This window comes from Ricinus communis, chromosome 9, assembly GCF_019578655.1.
Source record: "Ricinus communis isolate WT05 ecotype wild-type chromosome 9, ASM1957865v1, whole genome shotgun sequence".
In the NCBI taxonomy this organism is placed as follows: domain Eukaryota; kingdom Viridiplantae; phylum Streptophyta; class Magnoliopsida; order Malpighiales; family Euphorbiaceae; genus Ricinus; species Ricinus communis.
The window spans coordinates 7,709,847-7,725,593 of NC_063264.1; the positions used below are offsets into that span (position 1 = coordinate 7,709,847).

At 33.9% G+C, this 15,747-nt stretch overlaps 2 protein-coding genes across 3 annotated transcripts; one reads left to right on the plus strand and one right to left on the minus strand.

Annotated features, from left to right (window-relative positions):
• Positions 1–32: 32 nt before the first annotated feature.
• Positions 33–4,261, minus strand: LOC8279841 (calcium-dependent protein kinase 33). Its single transcript, XM_048378941.1, has 8 exons — positions 3,146–4,261; positions 2,085–2,228; positions 1,764–1,916; positions 1,254–1,369; positions 978–1,145; positions 765–892; positions 481–580; positions 33–399 (listed from the first exon to the last, which is right to left on the minus strand). The coding sequence occupies exons 1-8, from the start codon at positions 3,861–3,863 to the stop codon at positions 325–327; spliced, it is 1,602 nt and encodes a 533-aa protein (XP_048234898.1). The 5' UTR covers positions 3,864–4,261; the 3' UTR covers positions 33–324.
• Positions 4,262–10,231: 5,970 nt separating this feature from the next.
• Positions 10,232–12,154, plus strand: LOC8279840 (NEP1-interacting protein 2). Of its 2 annotated transcripts, none has more exons than XM_015727473.3 (5): positions 10,232–10,635; positions 11,129–11,280; positions 11,513–11,560; positions 11,695–11,859; positions 11,946–12,154. In XM_015727473.3, exons 1-5 carry the CDS (start codon positions 10,470–10,472, stop codon positions 12,075–12,077), a joined length of 663 nt encoding a protein of 220 aa, XP_015582959.2. In that variant the 5' UTR covers positions 10,232–10,469; the 3' UTR covers positions 12,078–12,154. The 2 variants fall into 2 exon arrangements, with proteins under 2 accessions (XP_015582959.2, XP_015582958.2); XM_015727472.3 differs by having other exon boundaries at positions 10,242–10,635; positions 11,513–11,596.
• The last annotated feature ends 3,593 nt before the right edge of the window (positions 12,155–15,747 follow it).

A 15,747-nucleotide genomic window follows, 5' to 3' on the forward strand; every position in this document is an offset into this window, starting at 1 on the left:
ATGTCTAAGGAATATAGCTTTACAAAATTGACTGACAAAACGAAAGCTTCATTCTCAAATACCAAGTCAAATGGAAATGTACTTAAAAGAAAAGAAAAGAAAATGAAAAGTTAATAATATCATATGCACAACTCTTTTGATTCTAACTTGATATGGAAAGAGAGACTCACACTTTCTATGGGAAAATTTTGTAAATCAAATAGTTCGAGAGTATTCAGAGAAACATCTACAGGATGGCTTTAGATTTTCTGCTCAAGTGACGAATATCCGTTGTCTCCGGTTGAGAGTCAAGGCTTGTGCGGAAATATTAACCAGACCCGTCGTCTAGAAGAGTTTGCCTTGGTGCTGATTTCCGGTTTTCATCATTGTACAGAACTCTTCGTAGTTGATCCTACCGTCCTGTATTTTCAGAAGTACTTAGCAACCAGCATGCATTACAGTAGAACAGATATTTCGTGTTCGAAGCATATAGTCACTTACATTATCCGCATCAACTTCAGATATTATCTCCTTAATTGTCGCATCATCTCCCATTTCATAGTCTTTCATTGCTGTTTCTAGCTCATCTCTAGTGATGAACCTGCATATACATCAAAACTCAATTTCAACCATTCTTCCATGCTGTTGAAATTTTACAAGCAGCTTTAGCTGTGTCTCCAACAATTTCACACTGATATACAATTTCAAGATCTCATTTTCTCTACATTCAGTGATCAGGTCTGTCCTGATTTTATGAGCACACCATAGATTTATGACAAACTCACCCACTATTGTCCTTGTCAAAATATTGAAATGCTTTGTAAAGATGTTCTTCTCTTTCTAGCCTGTGTCTATGCATTGTAGCAGTGATAAACTCAAGATAGTCTATTGTCCCATTTCCGTCGACATCAGCCTGAAAATGAGGTGTCAATAATGTCAGCTAGATACAATATGATTTGGTAGACAGTTAAGAATAATATAATCAGGTGACATCTTACAGCATCCATAAGCTGCTTGACTTCAGTTTCTGTGAGTTTTGATCCAAGTCGAGCCAACCCTGCCTTTAGTTCATCATAGGTAATGGTGCCACTGTTATCAGTGTCAATGTTTGCAAACATAGACTTCAGACCTTGGATTTCATCAGAAGAAAGATTTTCTGCAATGACCTATAGAAAATCAAATGTCCCAAAATTAATACACGTGCAAGTATAAATCACTCTATTAATTCTATGCATCACATGATTTGCGTCCACTTTTCCAACTCCTTAACTTACTTTCAGTGCCATTTTCTTCAGCTTGTTCATTGCTCTAAATTGCTTCATCCTTGAAAGAACTGCACTGTCTATTGGCTTGTCTGATGCGTCTCCACCTTCCTTGAGCCATGGATGCTCTGAGAATGTTGAATTTAAGTTACGAATACCATACATAAAGCAAGCCCCAGAGTTATCTCAGGTCACCGATGCAGATGCTATAATGATAGGAGTTGCTAGACTTTGCATCTTATGAAAAGGATTTCGACTGTATGTCAAAATTTGTAACAAATACAAGTATACTAACATTCAATTGTTTTGTTTCTTTACTTGATTATAGGCTAGTATTTGTTCTGGGAACAACAAAAACCATGTAAGTTTGTACTGTGAAAAGGGATTGTAAAGATGAATCTCTATCCTAAAATGTTATTATTCTGAATGCCATATGAAGGCTCTGAAACCTAGTCATAAGAAATTCTGACAGGAGAAGCCTTCTATGATAGAAAGTAACACTAATTATTATGGGATTCATACCTAGGACCTGAGTAGAAGTAATCCTTTTCTTTGGGTCCTGTGTCAGCATCCTGCGAACCAGGTCCTTCGCACTGCTAGAAATAGTTGGCCATGGTGGACTTTCAAAGTCAATATCTCCCTGTAAAATTGCGTCAAATATGCCCTTCTCCGATTCTGCAACGCATATATTTATTATTAAGTGAATATTTTTGATAAATGATTGTAATAATTGATTAGTGGGTAAAACTGATGCAAACACTCCACTATTTAGACAACTTCTTGAAAATTAAAAGGGAATGTACATGCTGTAATAGTTAAATAGTATTTAATTCGATTTTTTACCTGCCCAAAATGGAGGTACACCACTAAGTAAGATATAAAGCATGACTCCTGCACTCCAAATATCCATTTCCTTTCCATATCTGCGTCGTAATACTTCAGGAGCGACATAGTAGGCACTTCCAACTATATCTCGATACGTCTTTCCTGGAGAGGTTGATCATATATTAGGATCAAGGCTATAATACACATGCAATTACATGATCTTCGGGAAACCCACCTAAAACATGCTAGGTATTATACTCTGTCAAAGGCTACAGCCTACTTCCCAAAATTCTGACCAAGGAAACAACTTTGCTTAAGTAAAGGTCCAAACACTGATAAGAGGTAAAATTTCTTCATCTTGACAGTTTCAGATTTTTTTTCATAATCACACCTGAAGGGAAGTTATACATAAGAAATACAAGGGAAGATCTGCAAATTGGGTTCATCCTCTTTGCAGCTTCATATACCTTGCTTTACAGATTTCAAAGAGAAGGAATGCAGTGCCAAAAGAGAGTTGCAAGGATAAGATAACAACTTCGTTGAGGTACAGAGGGACACACCAAAACCGAGGTCAAAATCAGGACATAGTAGTTTTAATTTCAGAAACAGAGTGGAGGAGAATATGACCTAGCAAGCTTAAAATGGCAAATATGTCTGAGATCAAAAGCCACTTATTATTAAAATGAAGGAAAATCATCTGAATTACTCAACCATGCAACTTAGATTAAAAACTTATTGGCAAGGTGCAGACAAGCTAGGCCCCATGACATAAGATTTGCCAAATGCTAACCCGAGAAGATATATCTTAATGCAATCCAGCTAATTTATACACCCCGCAAGTCAAAATACTTTTTAAGTTTTGATTAAATTCATTAAATTATGTAAATTCAAATCAGCAATGAGATCAAAATGACAACACCGTTTAGGGCAAAACTATATGCACTCTATATAATTTCTTCCAACCTAGTATAATATCCTCCTCGAAAAAACAGTTTTTTTAAAAAAATAAATTCCTAGCTAGTATATCATAATCAAAACAAATGATTAAGATAACATAAGGATTAATAGAATCAATTTACCTTCTTCAATGAACACTGAAAGTCCAAAATCAGTTGCCTTTAAAAGGGCATTCTGATCTTTACTGGATAGCAAGAAATTCTCAGGCTTGAGATCCCTATGCATCACACCCATAAAATGACAAGCGTGAACAACATTCACAATAGACCTACATATAGAAGCAGCTTCTTTCTCACTATAGTGACCCTTAGCGATAATCCTATCAAACAACTCACCACCAGCGCATAACTCCATCACTAGATGCACAGATTGCTTGTCCTCATAAGCACCTTTAAACTCGACAATATTGGGTTGCCCACTCAAATGCTGCATAATTTGAATCTCTCTCTTCATATCCTCCTTATCATTCCTGGTAACAAGTTTCCTCTTGGATATTGATTTGCAAGCATATAGCTTTCCAGTTGAAATCTCAGTACAAAGATAAGTTACACCAAACTGACCCCTACCCAATTCTTTCCCAATTGTATAGTGTAACTTGACATCTTCATATGGTTTTTCAAGAATTGTGTCTGGCTTGTGGACGGGTTTTGGGCTTGGAGCTGGAACAACAGGCTTTCTTGGGATTTGTGCACCAGGTGTCTGAGAGGGGAACTGATAGGATGGCTGAGCTGGGGATTTGGATTGGTAAGCAACAGGTTCTCTTGACTGATGCTGCAATCCAGTAGCACCATTATAGTGATGTTGCTGAGACCTTTTTTCTTTGCTTAAACAGAAACCCATATCTTAAGAAAAAAAGCCTAATTTCCAACTTTGACACCAGAAAATTCAGATACCCAGATCAGGAAACAGGATAGGAAATTTGTCCCAAAGATACAAAACTAGAAGAAAGAACAAACTTTATTAAAACACCCAGATAAGAAAATTAGTTCATACAGAAAGACAGCAGCTTTTTTCTTGATGCTGGATCAGAATTCCTGGGATTAGGTAGATTTGTGTATGTAAATAAAAACCCAGATTTTTGAAAAAGAATAAAACTGACATGTGATCTAAAGATACCAACTTGAGCAAGGCTGTAGCCAAAAGTAGATCAGAGCTGTTGGTTTTGGAAACTGATGGCTTTTATGGAGAGAAGTCTATAAGAGAAGGCTGCTAACAAAGGATAAACAACAACTTGGTCAACTGTTGGACTGAAAGTTCAGTACATTCCAAAGCAAGAGATGAAAAGGGTCTATTACATTACATAAATCTCCATGGTTTTCTCAATATATTTTTTTTCCTAGGTTAAAAGAAAGAAATATATAAATAAAATTATGGATTTGATGCAGAAATTAAAATAATTAATTACAGTTATTTTTTAATATATCAGAATATTATTAATCATTCTTATTGAATTAAGATGATGACAGTATCTAAAAATTAGTAACCTTATAATTCATTATGTGTAAGGGTATATTTCTATTTGTATATAGTATCAAAGTTTCAGTCCATAGCTTTTGGTTTGCATTCCCACATGCTTTAGGAAACCAATAATTTCATCTTTAAGAAAATGCTATTGACTTCTGATATAAAATTAAAAAGAAAAACTGTTTATAATTGTATGTGAAACAAATAAATTATTATCCAATATATCAATGTATATAATTGGTAATATGTATATTTTATTCAACCAACAACAGTTTTTAACTCAGGTTTGTACAATGTTGATTGTGATGCAAGATTTCAAGGTCTTTTCTTCTTTTTTCAAAATGCATTATAAACTTTTAATTTCTTCAATTTTTGTTTTATTGAGTTTCCTAATTTCTATTTTAATTTATTAAGCTGTTATATATTTTTAATTTGATTAAAGACTATTTTATTTGAATGCATAAAAAAATTTAATCCAATAAAAGATGTAAAAATCAAATTAAATCAAATAAAATTATAAAATGTAATAAAATAAAACTGACTTTTTCAAATAATATAAAATAAAATAACAAATTCATCAACTCAGTGGGTTTTGCCTTTTCTTTTTTTGTTTTTGTGTGTTCACTCGGTCTATAACTTGTATTGTTGGGTACGTCCCAATTTTTTATTTAATCCATTTCGTCACTGAAAAGAGAACGGCACAATAACAGAGCAGCCATGCGATAATCATGTTAGAGCCTTGTTTGGTCTCAAATGGAAGTATGCTTCTGGGAAGACTGAATTCCTCAAGTGTTGTTTCTTAGCACTCAATTGTTTTTAATACATGAAATAATAATAGTGAAATATTTTTTATTTATTTATGGTTCAATAAGAAAAGCAAGAATGCCCTAAAAAATTAAAGCATATAAATAGCTATTGTGGTATATAATATTTATTATTATGTAATTGAATTTTCTGTGATAATCAATGCGATTTAAAAATTATACAGTTATAAATAAATCTAATAAATAAAATTACTGTGAATAAAAATCTAGTTTTAATATGATTAAATATTTGAAGAAAGCAGCTCTTAAACACTTTTAATTATTATATTATTAGTTTCAAAAGTTAGTCAGAGGAGAGGCTGCAATGTTTTTAAATGAAAAAGTGGCATTTGCTTTCTTTACTTCCTTCCTCTCCTCGGTCTTTACTTCCTCCACACCAAACATGTCCTCCTACAGCCACAAGACGGACCTTTCGGAGCAGGTCAGGTCCCAAAATCAAACGTACAGATGCACAGCTATTAGAGGACACGTGGCAACACGACTGGGTGCATCATGGTTGAAATGACTTGTTCGGGAAAATGTAATTTACCTTCTGTTGCTTTACGCGGCTTTGAGTTTCTTTTTCTTTCTTTTCTTTTTTTTTTTTCATAAGGTAAGGCACACGTTTTATTGATCAAGGAAAAGTCAGTTTCTAAGAAATTGCTTAGAACCTCAAAACAAAAGTTTGTGGCCGTAAATTAACGGATTTTGCTGATGTATTTTTATGATATTTTTTATTATAAATTTATTTTTAAAATTATAGATAATTAGTTAGTATTATTTTTAAAAATACAAATTTTATTTTAAGTAAATTACATATAATATCTAAAGGGTTTTTAAAATCCGAAAACAGTTTGACAATGTTTCCATAAGCATGGAAACATTTTTTTCATCAGAAAATCTGAACTTCATAGTGTGTCATCAACAGTAGTAAACATTCCAAAATTTGCGATTTCAGAAGGAAGCAATAGAAAGGATTGTTGAATTTCTGTTAGCTAAAATCCAAAGCCTTATGTGGCAATAACATTGCTTGCAAGTATTAATTGCTAATGTGGTCACCTAGTGAAGTTTCTCTAGATGCCTTTTTTTCTATTCTTTCTTAACAAGATAACTCCTACACATTTCATTGATGTTTCGTGCAGTTAGAATAGCAATATTTATTGGGTGTGACCGTACGAGCTCTCTTTCGGTCGAGTTTTACTACATACTTTGTTATGCTGTTAGGTTAGAGTAACAATTATGCTAAGCTTGAGCTAAAGTTCAAACCGGTCATTGCAAGTGAAAGAGACTCCACCGATGTGTGGTTTGAACGGTATTTTTGTAAGAGGCATTGAATCCAAACCCTTTAACATGGTGTAATTACCATTAGACTATCACCCTAAATGGTTATAAATAATTATTTAATTTAAAATATAATTTTATTTTGATCATATAGTCTTATTTTTATTTCATTTTAATAATTCGATTAATAATTATAGTTATATCTTAATCACTTTGCCAACGAGGACTTAATACATTAAATTTCTCTTTTTGTTGCCTTTTCTTTTCATTAACTATTTATGGGACATATTAATTTCTTATTTGTGAATATAAGTAAATTAAGATATAATTAATATTAAACAATTAAAATGAAATAAATAATATCTATTTATACAATTAATTCACATGTTCATATATATATAAATTAACATGTATCAATATAATCTCTATGAGGGGCCATGAATAATAATTCTTTCGCTAAGAAAAAGTAAAATATTTATTTATATTCAATTATTTCTTCTTTTCAAAAAAGAAGGAAATAAAAAAACATTATAATCTGTTAGCTACATGCCATAAACAAAATAGGCATGTGATCCAATAACATAAAATATGGTCTTAATCTCATAATACGACACCCCTTTGTTGATCTAATAATTGATCTCCCACTATGATTATTAATTTATTGTTTATTTATCAATTCTTTATTTTAAACTACAATTGCACCAATTTCTTCTATCACTTCTCACTTCTCTCTTACTAAATTAAAGCATTATCCTTTCCTTTTGCACTTTCAGTATTTGGAATGCTTTTGGAAAAGAGTTATCCTGTCCGTCAATTTTATAATTCATCAGTTTAATTAATTAAATTGTTTCGATTTTAATGAAATTATGAATTTGGAAAGAAAATGGAATGACCGATTTTGATTTTGAAGTATTTTCAATCAGAAATTAAATTGAAAAATCATCGTATTTTTAATTAGTAAAAAAATTAAAAGAAATAAAGAAAAATGGTTGTGGGCTTAATAATATGATTTTTCAAAATTTAAGGAGAAACTCTGAAACTTTTATTCTAATTAATTTTGATCCAAAATAAATAATTTATAGGATTTATACATGTTTTTTCAGTTAATTTGGAAAATATTATGTGGACTTCATTTCCAAAACTTGTAATGTTAATGGCCCAAACCAAGCACATAGGCCCATAAATTTATATCATAGACAGCTGCTTCTTTGTTCAGAAATAGAAAATAAAATTAAAAAACCAACGGTAATTATTATTTTTCTTTGAGAATAACAACGTTAATTATTTGGTCACATGACTAGTTACATCAATTTGTTCTTCGTCAAAAAAGGAAATAAAAACTATTTGTTCCGTTAAAAATAATTAAACCGACAGTTTTTTATAGAGAAATATTAAAATTGTATTAACCATTTGGATTAATTAGATTTTCAGTTTATTTAATTGATATTTCAATTATATTTTATCAATTATTCAATCGGTTGCAATTTGTTTGATTTTTTTTCTATCACCCATATATTGATAAGGTTTTAAACAAAGCGAAAATAAAGCGAAAATAAAAAGCTGAAAATTATTAAAATATATTGAACAGTTCGAACAAGGCTCGATGGATCAAAGTTCTCTGTATGAATGACGTTTGGCATTCGAGACATCACAATAGATTGTATGGTGATTGCAAATACATAATAATATGATTATTTATCGGTGAATTGTATGTGATTAATCAAGAAATTTTTTTAAATATTCCGATGCATTGTTTTATTTTCTAAATTCATAATTTTATTTTTATTCAGAGTTTGGATATTTAAATTCTTTGATTTTAGAACACCCAATCAATCATTAACAATAGTTGTAACTTCAATTCCTTATGTTATACATACACAATTAAATATTGATCTCGTAGTTGCAAATTCAATCCTGTATGTGTGAAAGACATTTATCTTTCTGGCTCTACTGGGAAGACAGTGACAGAGAGGCTGCTCTCTACTTTAATATGAGGCTCTCAAACATGTTTTTCCCTTTCCCTGCTTAAAGCATATCATAGCTCAATTTCATTTCTTTTTATATTTGATTATGCTAAACTTAATTATTACCTACAATAACTGTATCTGCCTCAACGCATGATTCGAGAATTCCACTGTTGAGTCTCATCGGGGGCTCTAATTGTTGCATCTCCCGTCTTCATCCCTTTCCAATGATAAAAAGAAAGCCAGACCCGCAAGAAACGCTTGATTCTGAATATCCGTACTGAATTCAAGTGCATCCGTATTGATCCATCCACTTCTGTTGTTATCTAAACACAAAGAGTTGTCTGCAACCTAAAACACTGTTACTTGTAAATCCTCCACACTGGAGACATCAATCTTAAATGATCACATTGTTATGCTGGAAACATCCTTTTTCTGTAGTTGGAAAGCTAAATTCTGAAACAGATAAATTGTTTCCAGGTTCCCCTAAATCCTGCTTTCTAAATATTCAGATCAGTTTTAAAGCATTTGAATATGTGTTTCTTTAGGAATTGGTTTCAATCTTCATCTTCTCGGATACATATATGATCATATGCAACTCACACAGTCTAATAAATTAAAAAAAAAGAAAATTGATATTAAGAAGGAGAGTTCTCGCTATTGGAAGGGATTACGACCCTCAACCTTTCCACTGTTGACAGACTCATGTTTATTACATTATTTGTATACAAACCCTATGGATTAATGATGATGCATCGTAAGCTAATCCATTTCAATTTAATTAAACAATATTTTTCATCTAAAATTGAATGCCATGTGATAGACATAATCTATTTAAGAATTTCTGCACAAAACTCATATTTCTCAAGGTAAGTCAGAATTATTTATAAGGAAGGAACTAGAAACATCGAATTCATTATAATTTCTGACACTATCAAATAAATATTCAATATTTATTCAATTGGTTCGGATATCTGGTCTCAACAATAATTTGGCAATGATCAAAATATATAAACAATTTCGTCTTTATATATAGATATGTTGCTTCCAGAAAACTCCATTTTTTTACAACTTCCTCATATTAATATTCATTTCTGATTATCCAATGGACAAAGCTATCAGAACTTGAAACAACCAATTATGTAATGTCTTAAAAATAAATTTTTTTTTTGGGGTTGAATCTCCGAGAAACCAGTGTTTGCTTTCTTGGATAAGTGAGTGAGTGAGTGAGTGAAGGAGACCTACTTACAGCTCATTAATGCAGTAGAAGGACCACTGCATGGGCATCTCAAGACAATATCCATAGTTCCCATAAACCAAATCATCTATCTCCATTTTCCAGCCCACAGAAGCAATAACCAGCTATTTTGTAGAACCTGGTTTTGCTACATTTGCCTTCTCCTTGAGGTTCTTGCATTTGCGCCCGTTGCTTTTGTTTTGCAGCAGCTAATGTAGCCTTTATTACCCAGATGGGAAATCGCAATTTGCTATGACTAGACATCAGATGGCTGGATTCTGGTGGAGATAAGTAGTGGATTTTCAATATATATATATTTATATGGGACATGCAAAATAAATGAGGTAATTAATTAAGAACCTATAAATTGACAGGAGAGCATTGCCCAATTGCTATGATCTTTCTCCCCTTTTCTTGATCTTGAAAGATATTTCTAGGAGTAGGATAGCATTATGTGTTGGGTTGGGTTGGGTTGGGGTAGCCCCTTGATCTTAAATGCTTGATTGAGTATTGGTAATTAATTATTATTCTACTATTACTTGTATATAAATTTTTGCATTGCTATTCCTAGCTAGCTCACTCATTTCTCTTTGCAATAGCTGCTTTTGCTTTTCTTTTCTCTTCAGATACTATAAATATATATAAGTAGTTAATTCTTCTTCTTCTTCTTCTTTTTTGTTTCAAAAGTTGTTTGCAAATGACAAAGTGGTTGTTCTCCGGTATAATAAAGGTGTTTTTAAGGTGTCAAGAAGCTGTTTCCATGTTGGTTCTTGGAGCAATGGAGGGTTTTGGAACTGGATTTTTTATTATTAGAATGATTAAGAAAGCTGTCTTTGCTGCTTTCACTTGCATTCTTGCATTAGGTATGCTCTCCCTCTCCCTCATAAGTTTTCTTACAAAAGCAACAAGTCCAACATATACAACCTTTTCATAATGTTCTTTATATAAAGAAAAACCCACTTCTGGTATGACAAGATAGAGGTGCCAATTAACTTAGGTATATGGTATTCATTGATAAAACTTTAAGCAGTTTTAAAATTTTGTTAGAAAGTGTGTTGCCCATGCAACCATAATATATATATATATATATATAATATAATATAATATACATAGGTCCACAAAATCACCATGCAGTCCAGAGAGTATGGGCATTGATAAATGGCACAGTTGCTAGCTAGCTGCAGCTGACTCCACTTATCTGCAATTTGATACCAGAAGCCTTGTACTATTCAGTATCCCTCATAATTAGAAGCATGACATAACATATAACTTAATCTGTTTTTTGAATTCTTACATGAATTTATCATCATTTTGCTCCTTCATTAGTTGCATATATGTATGACTTTGTCTACACAGGAGGGGCTATGGTGGGAACAGTGATTGGAGCCATGAAAGGGCAGACAACAGAAACTGGATTTATCCGTGGATCAGGAATAGGTGCAGTGGCAGGTGCAGTTACAGCCGTTCAATTGCTGGAATCAGTTGCTGATGGTGAACCATTTTCCAAGGTAACAACCATGTACAAATGCAAATGTACATATATCCATTGTACAATTTATATTCCATATATATATGAATATGAATGTTTAGTCCTTTAACTTCTTTTAAACAAGGGGATGGCTGGCTACTCATTTCTCATTGAACTGTCCCCATCAATTTAACTAGTGTGGCTCTCAATCAATCCATTTGATTGAAGGGAATTGCTTAACCATTTAATTAATTAAAATATTACTTTTGTAGGTTGCATTATTTTATAGTTTGATGAATGGGAAAGTTTTCATGGAATGGGTAAGTCCTGCAGTGCTAAAAGCTTATCAATGGCAAGTAAGTAAACTTCTTCATTATCATATATGGAGTAGTAGCAATATATAACTTAACTAAATACTGGCTATGAAAGTAATGACATGGCATTTAACTTTCAGATGAATGCATTAGAGACCACGTACAGAGAAATTTCAGACATCCTGGATACAAGTGGAAACAGAGGATTGTCCGAGAATCTCATCCAAAATCTTCCTGATTTTACGTTCCAATCTAGCAACACCTGTCAGCTGCAATGCCATGAATTCTGTTCAATTTGCTTGCAGGTACTGCTTCTTTTCCCTGAGCTGTTTCCGTTCCAGATTAAAATGCTTAGATGTCAATGGTAACACTTGTTCGCTTGCCATGTCAGGATTTCAAGGATGGAGAGTCGGTGAGAAAACTTCCCTACTGTGGGCACTTCTTTCATATGGATTGTCTAGACAAATGGTTGACGAGAAATGGGTCTTGCCCAATGTGTAGAACTTCTGTTTGTAATGACTAATCTGATGTGTTGTAGACATTTGGTCACAAGTTAAAGCCACTCAGAAAAGGAAGAAAAGGAGATTTCCTATTATGGTAGAGTACACAAGTGTATTTTTTCTATGGTTGCTTAAATACCTCAAAAATTATTAGATAAATTCGGTTTAATACTTCATTCATAAACCAAACCAATTTTACAGTGAAATATAATATTTCTTATTAAGTGTTATATTTATATTGGTTATCAAATCAATATAAAAACAACACTAAATAAAAAAATATGTCGTTATACAATTAACTTGATATATAAATAATGTGGTAGATCGAATTTATCTAATAATTTCAGTTATGATTATTATTGTACCTAACTTGATTATAATACCAAAACAAGCCATACTACTAATTTTAAGCATTTAAACTTTACCTTAATTTTTAATATAATTTATTAGATACTTTAACTTAATATTATTTTATAATATTTAAATATTTTTTAATATGTCAATTTATCCAACATGTCTAAATTTATTGTATATAAATATTAAAATATTATCAAATTATGAGAAGCTTCAAGCATCTCAATCAAAACCAGTACAAGCCACAAATCCCCTCTTTATTCAGCAAAAGGATGGGACTGTTAAGACGGTCTTTACAAGAACCGAGGAATCTTCCTCAGCACCATCAATTTTCCAAGCATCAATGATACAACCTGTATCACGACCTAGGGAGAAGATCCCTATTCACTCCTTTCAAGCATCCCGGCAACCGGATCTATCGCATAAGTCAGAGGACACTTTGTCTGGGATGTAGCCCCAGAAATGTGCAAGCCAGAATGCCTATGTAATGATGATATGGATTATGCTGAACCCTGCTTTCAGCATCCACAGAAGAATCCAAAGAAGATGTCTCTGGATACTTCTTGTTCAGAGATTCATCTAAGCCAGATGATCGGGATCCAGATGGTTCCCAGAGGAAAAATAAAAAGCCACTGCCAATGTTCGATGAGGCAATTGAGTTTCTTGCCAAAGAAGGAAAAACAGTCATTGACGTTTCTTATGATGAGTTCAAGGAAATTATGGCACAACTCAACATTGAATATGGCAAACCCCCTTCTGCAGCTTGCAGAACGGAGATTAAGTCAGATCCAAAGGTTTATAGCCTGGAAACCCGGTACCCGTCCAGTTTAGTACATGAGGTACAAAACGTTGGGCCAGGTATAACAATGCCACGAACTTTTGGACCTACTTCATCTCTCACACCGATCAGACAACCCTTGGTTCAAGAATGTTTCATATTACAACCAGAGGATTTCCCTCCCTTGGGAAAAACAGAGAACAAAAGATCTGAAATCCTTCCTACACGGATTTCACCCTCTAGAAACTTAGAACCGCTGACACCCCCTGAAGAAGTACTCAACTGGCAAATATCTAATTCTATTGTCCAAAACACTTATTTGAAGAAGATAGATGGAAAATTGGATCAAGCACTACACTTGGTTCAAAACATAGATCACAAGCTAGATACTTTTTCACAAGAAGTCCTACAACTGTACTCATCCCTTACAGCAAAGTATCAAGCTTTGGATGAAGAACTCCGAATACCTCAGCCGATCACCCCCTCTTTTCTGCAAAAGCAAAAGGAGATTTTCTGGCTGAAGAAGCATATAGATCAAATTGAAAATGATCTCCGGAAAAACCAGTCTACTGCGATTCCAACTTTCATATCAGCAGCTTCAACCTCATCGGCTATTGCTCCTTCGTACTTTTCTTCTTTCCCTTTTCTTTTACAACCAGAACAACAACAAGAAATCCTTTATCAGCCATTTGGCACATTCTCTCACCTTTACCCAAAAAACTCAGAAACCCAGCAAAAGAAAACCTCTCCTCCTCCAGCCTCTAAAGACAAACTTCCAGAGCAATCTCTCATCAGTCCGTATGATTCAGAATCCTCTTCAGATAATTCAGAGATGGTGGACATCACTGAGATTCTCATGAACACCTCTGCTACTGATCCCAGTCCAGAAATAGTGGAACCTGAAGATGAGGATGCTCAGTCATTCTTTGCTCCCACTGGAGCTCCAAACCCAAGGTCAAAACCAGCTAGTACAGGACCTTGGTTCACTTTTGATGACCTACCACCATCAAAATGGAAGGACAAGCTTTCCGAATTCTTGGCATGGATTGATCTTCAGATGACCTTTGAAGGGGCCACACTCAAAAAAGTCCTTGCCGAATTTGTCACAAGGTTTACCGGAAGCTTAAGAGATTGGTTTCAGTCTCAGCCTGAATACACTAGACTTCAATTTGTCACTCTGCCAACTCCATCAGCAGCAGTAACGATCCTCCATAACCAGTTCCTTGGAAGTTATGACCTTGTCATAAGACAGCAAAAACAAGAGTTCTTTGATCGAAAATGTTGTTCATTCAAAATGAAGGATCTGGAAAAGCACTATTCGGCTATGTCTAAGCTCTACTATGTCATTGGAGGACATGATGGTGACGATACACTAAAGTATACCTTCATCACCTCTCTGCCGGATGAAATACAACCTGAGGTTAACAATATGATTGCGGCTACAAAAAGACCAGTCACCTCTATTACACTTGGCGAAATCTGGCAATTCACACTCTCTTCCATTAAGAGACTGTGTGATCAACAAGAGTTATTCAAAAGGTTATCTCAAAGAGACTTGATAGTTCAAAAGGCTTGCAACAAAAACCACCTCAAGATTAAGTGCAAAGCCGCCAACTGCGTCTGTACAAATCATAAGAAGAAATATGGATATCATTTCCAGAAATACACGCGCAGCAACAAGAAGTTCAGGGAAAAGAACCCAAAGAGATTCAAATACTTCCGTAAAAAATGGAACCAGGGGTACAAGTCTGACAGATGTTTCATCTGCAAAAGGAAGGGACACTATGCAAAAAATTATCCTAGGAATCCAGAAAAGTCAGCAAAGATGATTCAACAAGTCAGCATGTCTTTATCTCTTGCAGACTCTTTTGAAGAGGAGATAGAATCTCTACTTTCAGAACAAGAAGATCTTACCCCAGAAAGCTTATTTGGGTTAGAAATGGAATTCTCAGACTCCACAGAGTCCTCACAAGAATCTTCTTCAGACTCAGACGATAGTGAAATACCAATCTTGATGATTGGTCCGCATGAAGAAAGTCGGGAGAGTATTCGGAAGATGTAATACAATATCCTCTCTCCAACCCTACTGTCTTCTTTCTTTGTTTCTTCTCCACTTCCTGAAACTTTTCAATTTACTACAAAACCTCCTCCAGTCCCATATATTCCCATACAAATACTATCCTCAAAATACTCCAAGCCTGTACCAGTAATAGCTTTCTTTGACACTGGAGCACAAAGAAGCATGATGAACCCAATGGTTCTCCCATCAGAGTATTGGAAGCCCCATGATCAGTTCTTCAGGGCAGCCAATGGTCAAACCTTCAAAACCACTCTGATCACATGACAGAAGATCGGAATACAGTTCTTTCCTGATTGTGTTGTATGGACGCACATCATTGGTTCAGATCTTCCAAACAAGGATATCCTGATAGGATTTGATGTTTATCACCAAGCTCAAAAGCTCCAAATTCTTCCAACTGGCATAAAGTTCAAGAGACAGTTTCGGTCATACACTGAAACTTCAAATCTATTTTCTGTGACGGATACTATTCCACCATTCC

Coding starts and splice junctions, on each gene's coding strand:
- LOC8279841 (XM_048378941.1), bottom strand. CDS start 3,863: ATGGGTTTCTGTTTAAGCAAAGAAAAAAGGTCTCAGCAACATCACTAT. Junction 1,917..2,084: donor TGTACCTCCATTTTGGGCAG/GTAAAAAATCGA, acceptor TATGCGTTGCAG/AATCGGAGAAGGGCATATTT. Junction 581..764: donor TTTGACAAGGACAATAGTGG/GTGAGTTTGTCA, acceptor ATGTATATGCAG/GTTCATCACTAGAGATGAGC.
- LOC8279840 (XM_015727472.3), top strand. CDS start 10,470: ATGACAAAGTGGTTGTTCTCCGGTATAATAAAGGTGTTTTTAAGGTGT. Junction 11,597..11,694: donor TAAAAGCTTATCAATGGCAA/GTAAGTAAACTT, acceptor TTTAACTTTCAG/ATGAATGCATTAGAGACCAC. Junction 11,860..11,945: donor TCTGTTCAATTTGCTTGCAG/GTACTGCTTCTT, acceptor TTGCCATGTCAG/GATTTCAAGGATGGAGAGTC.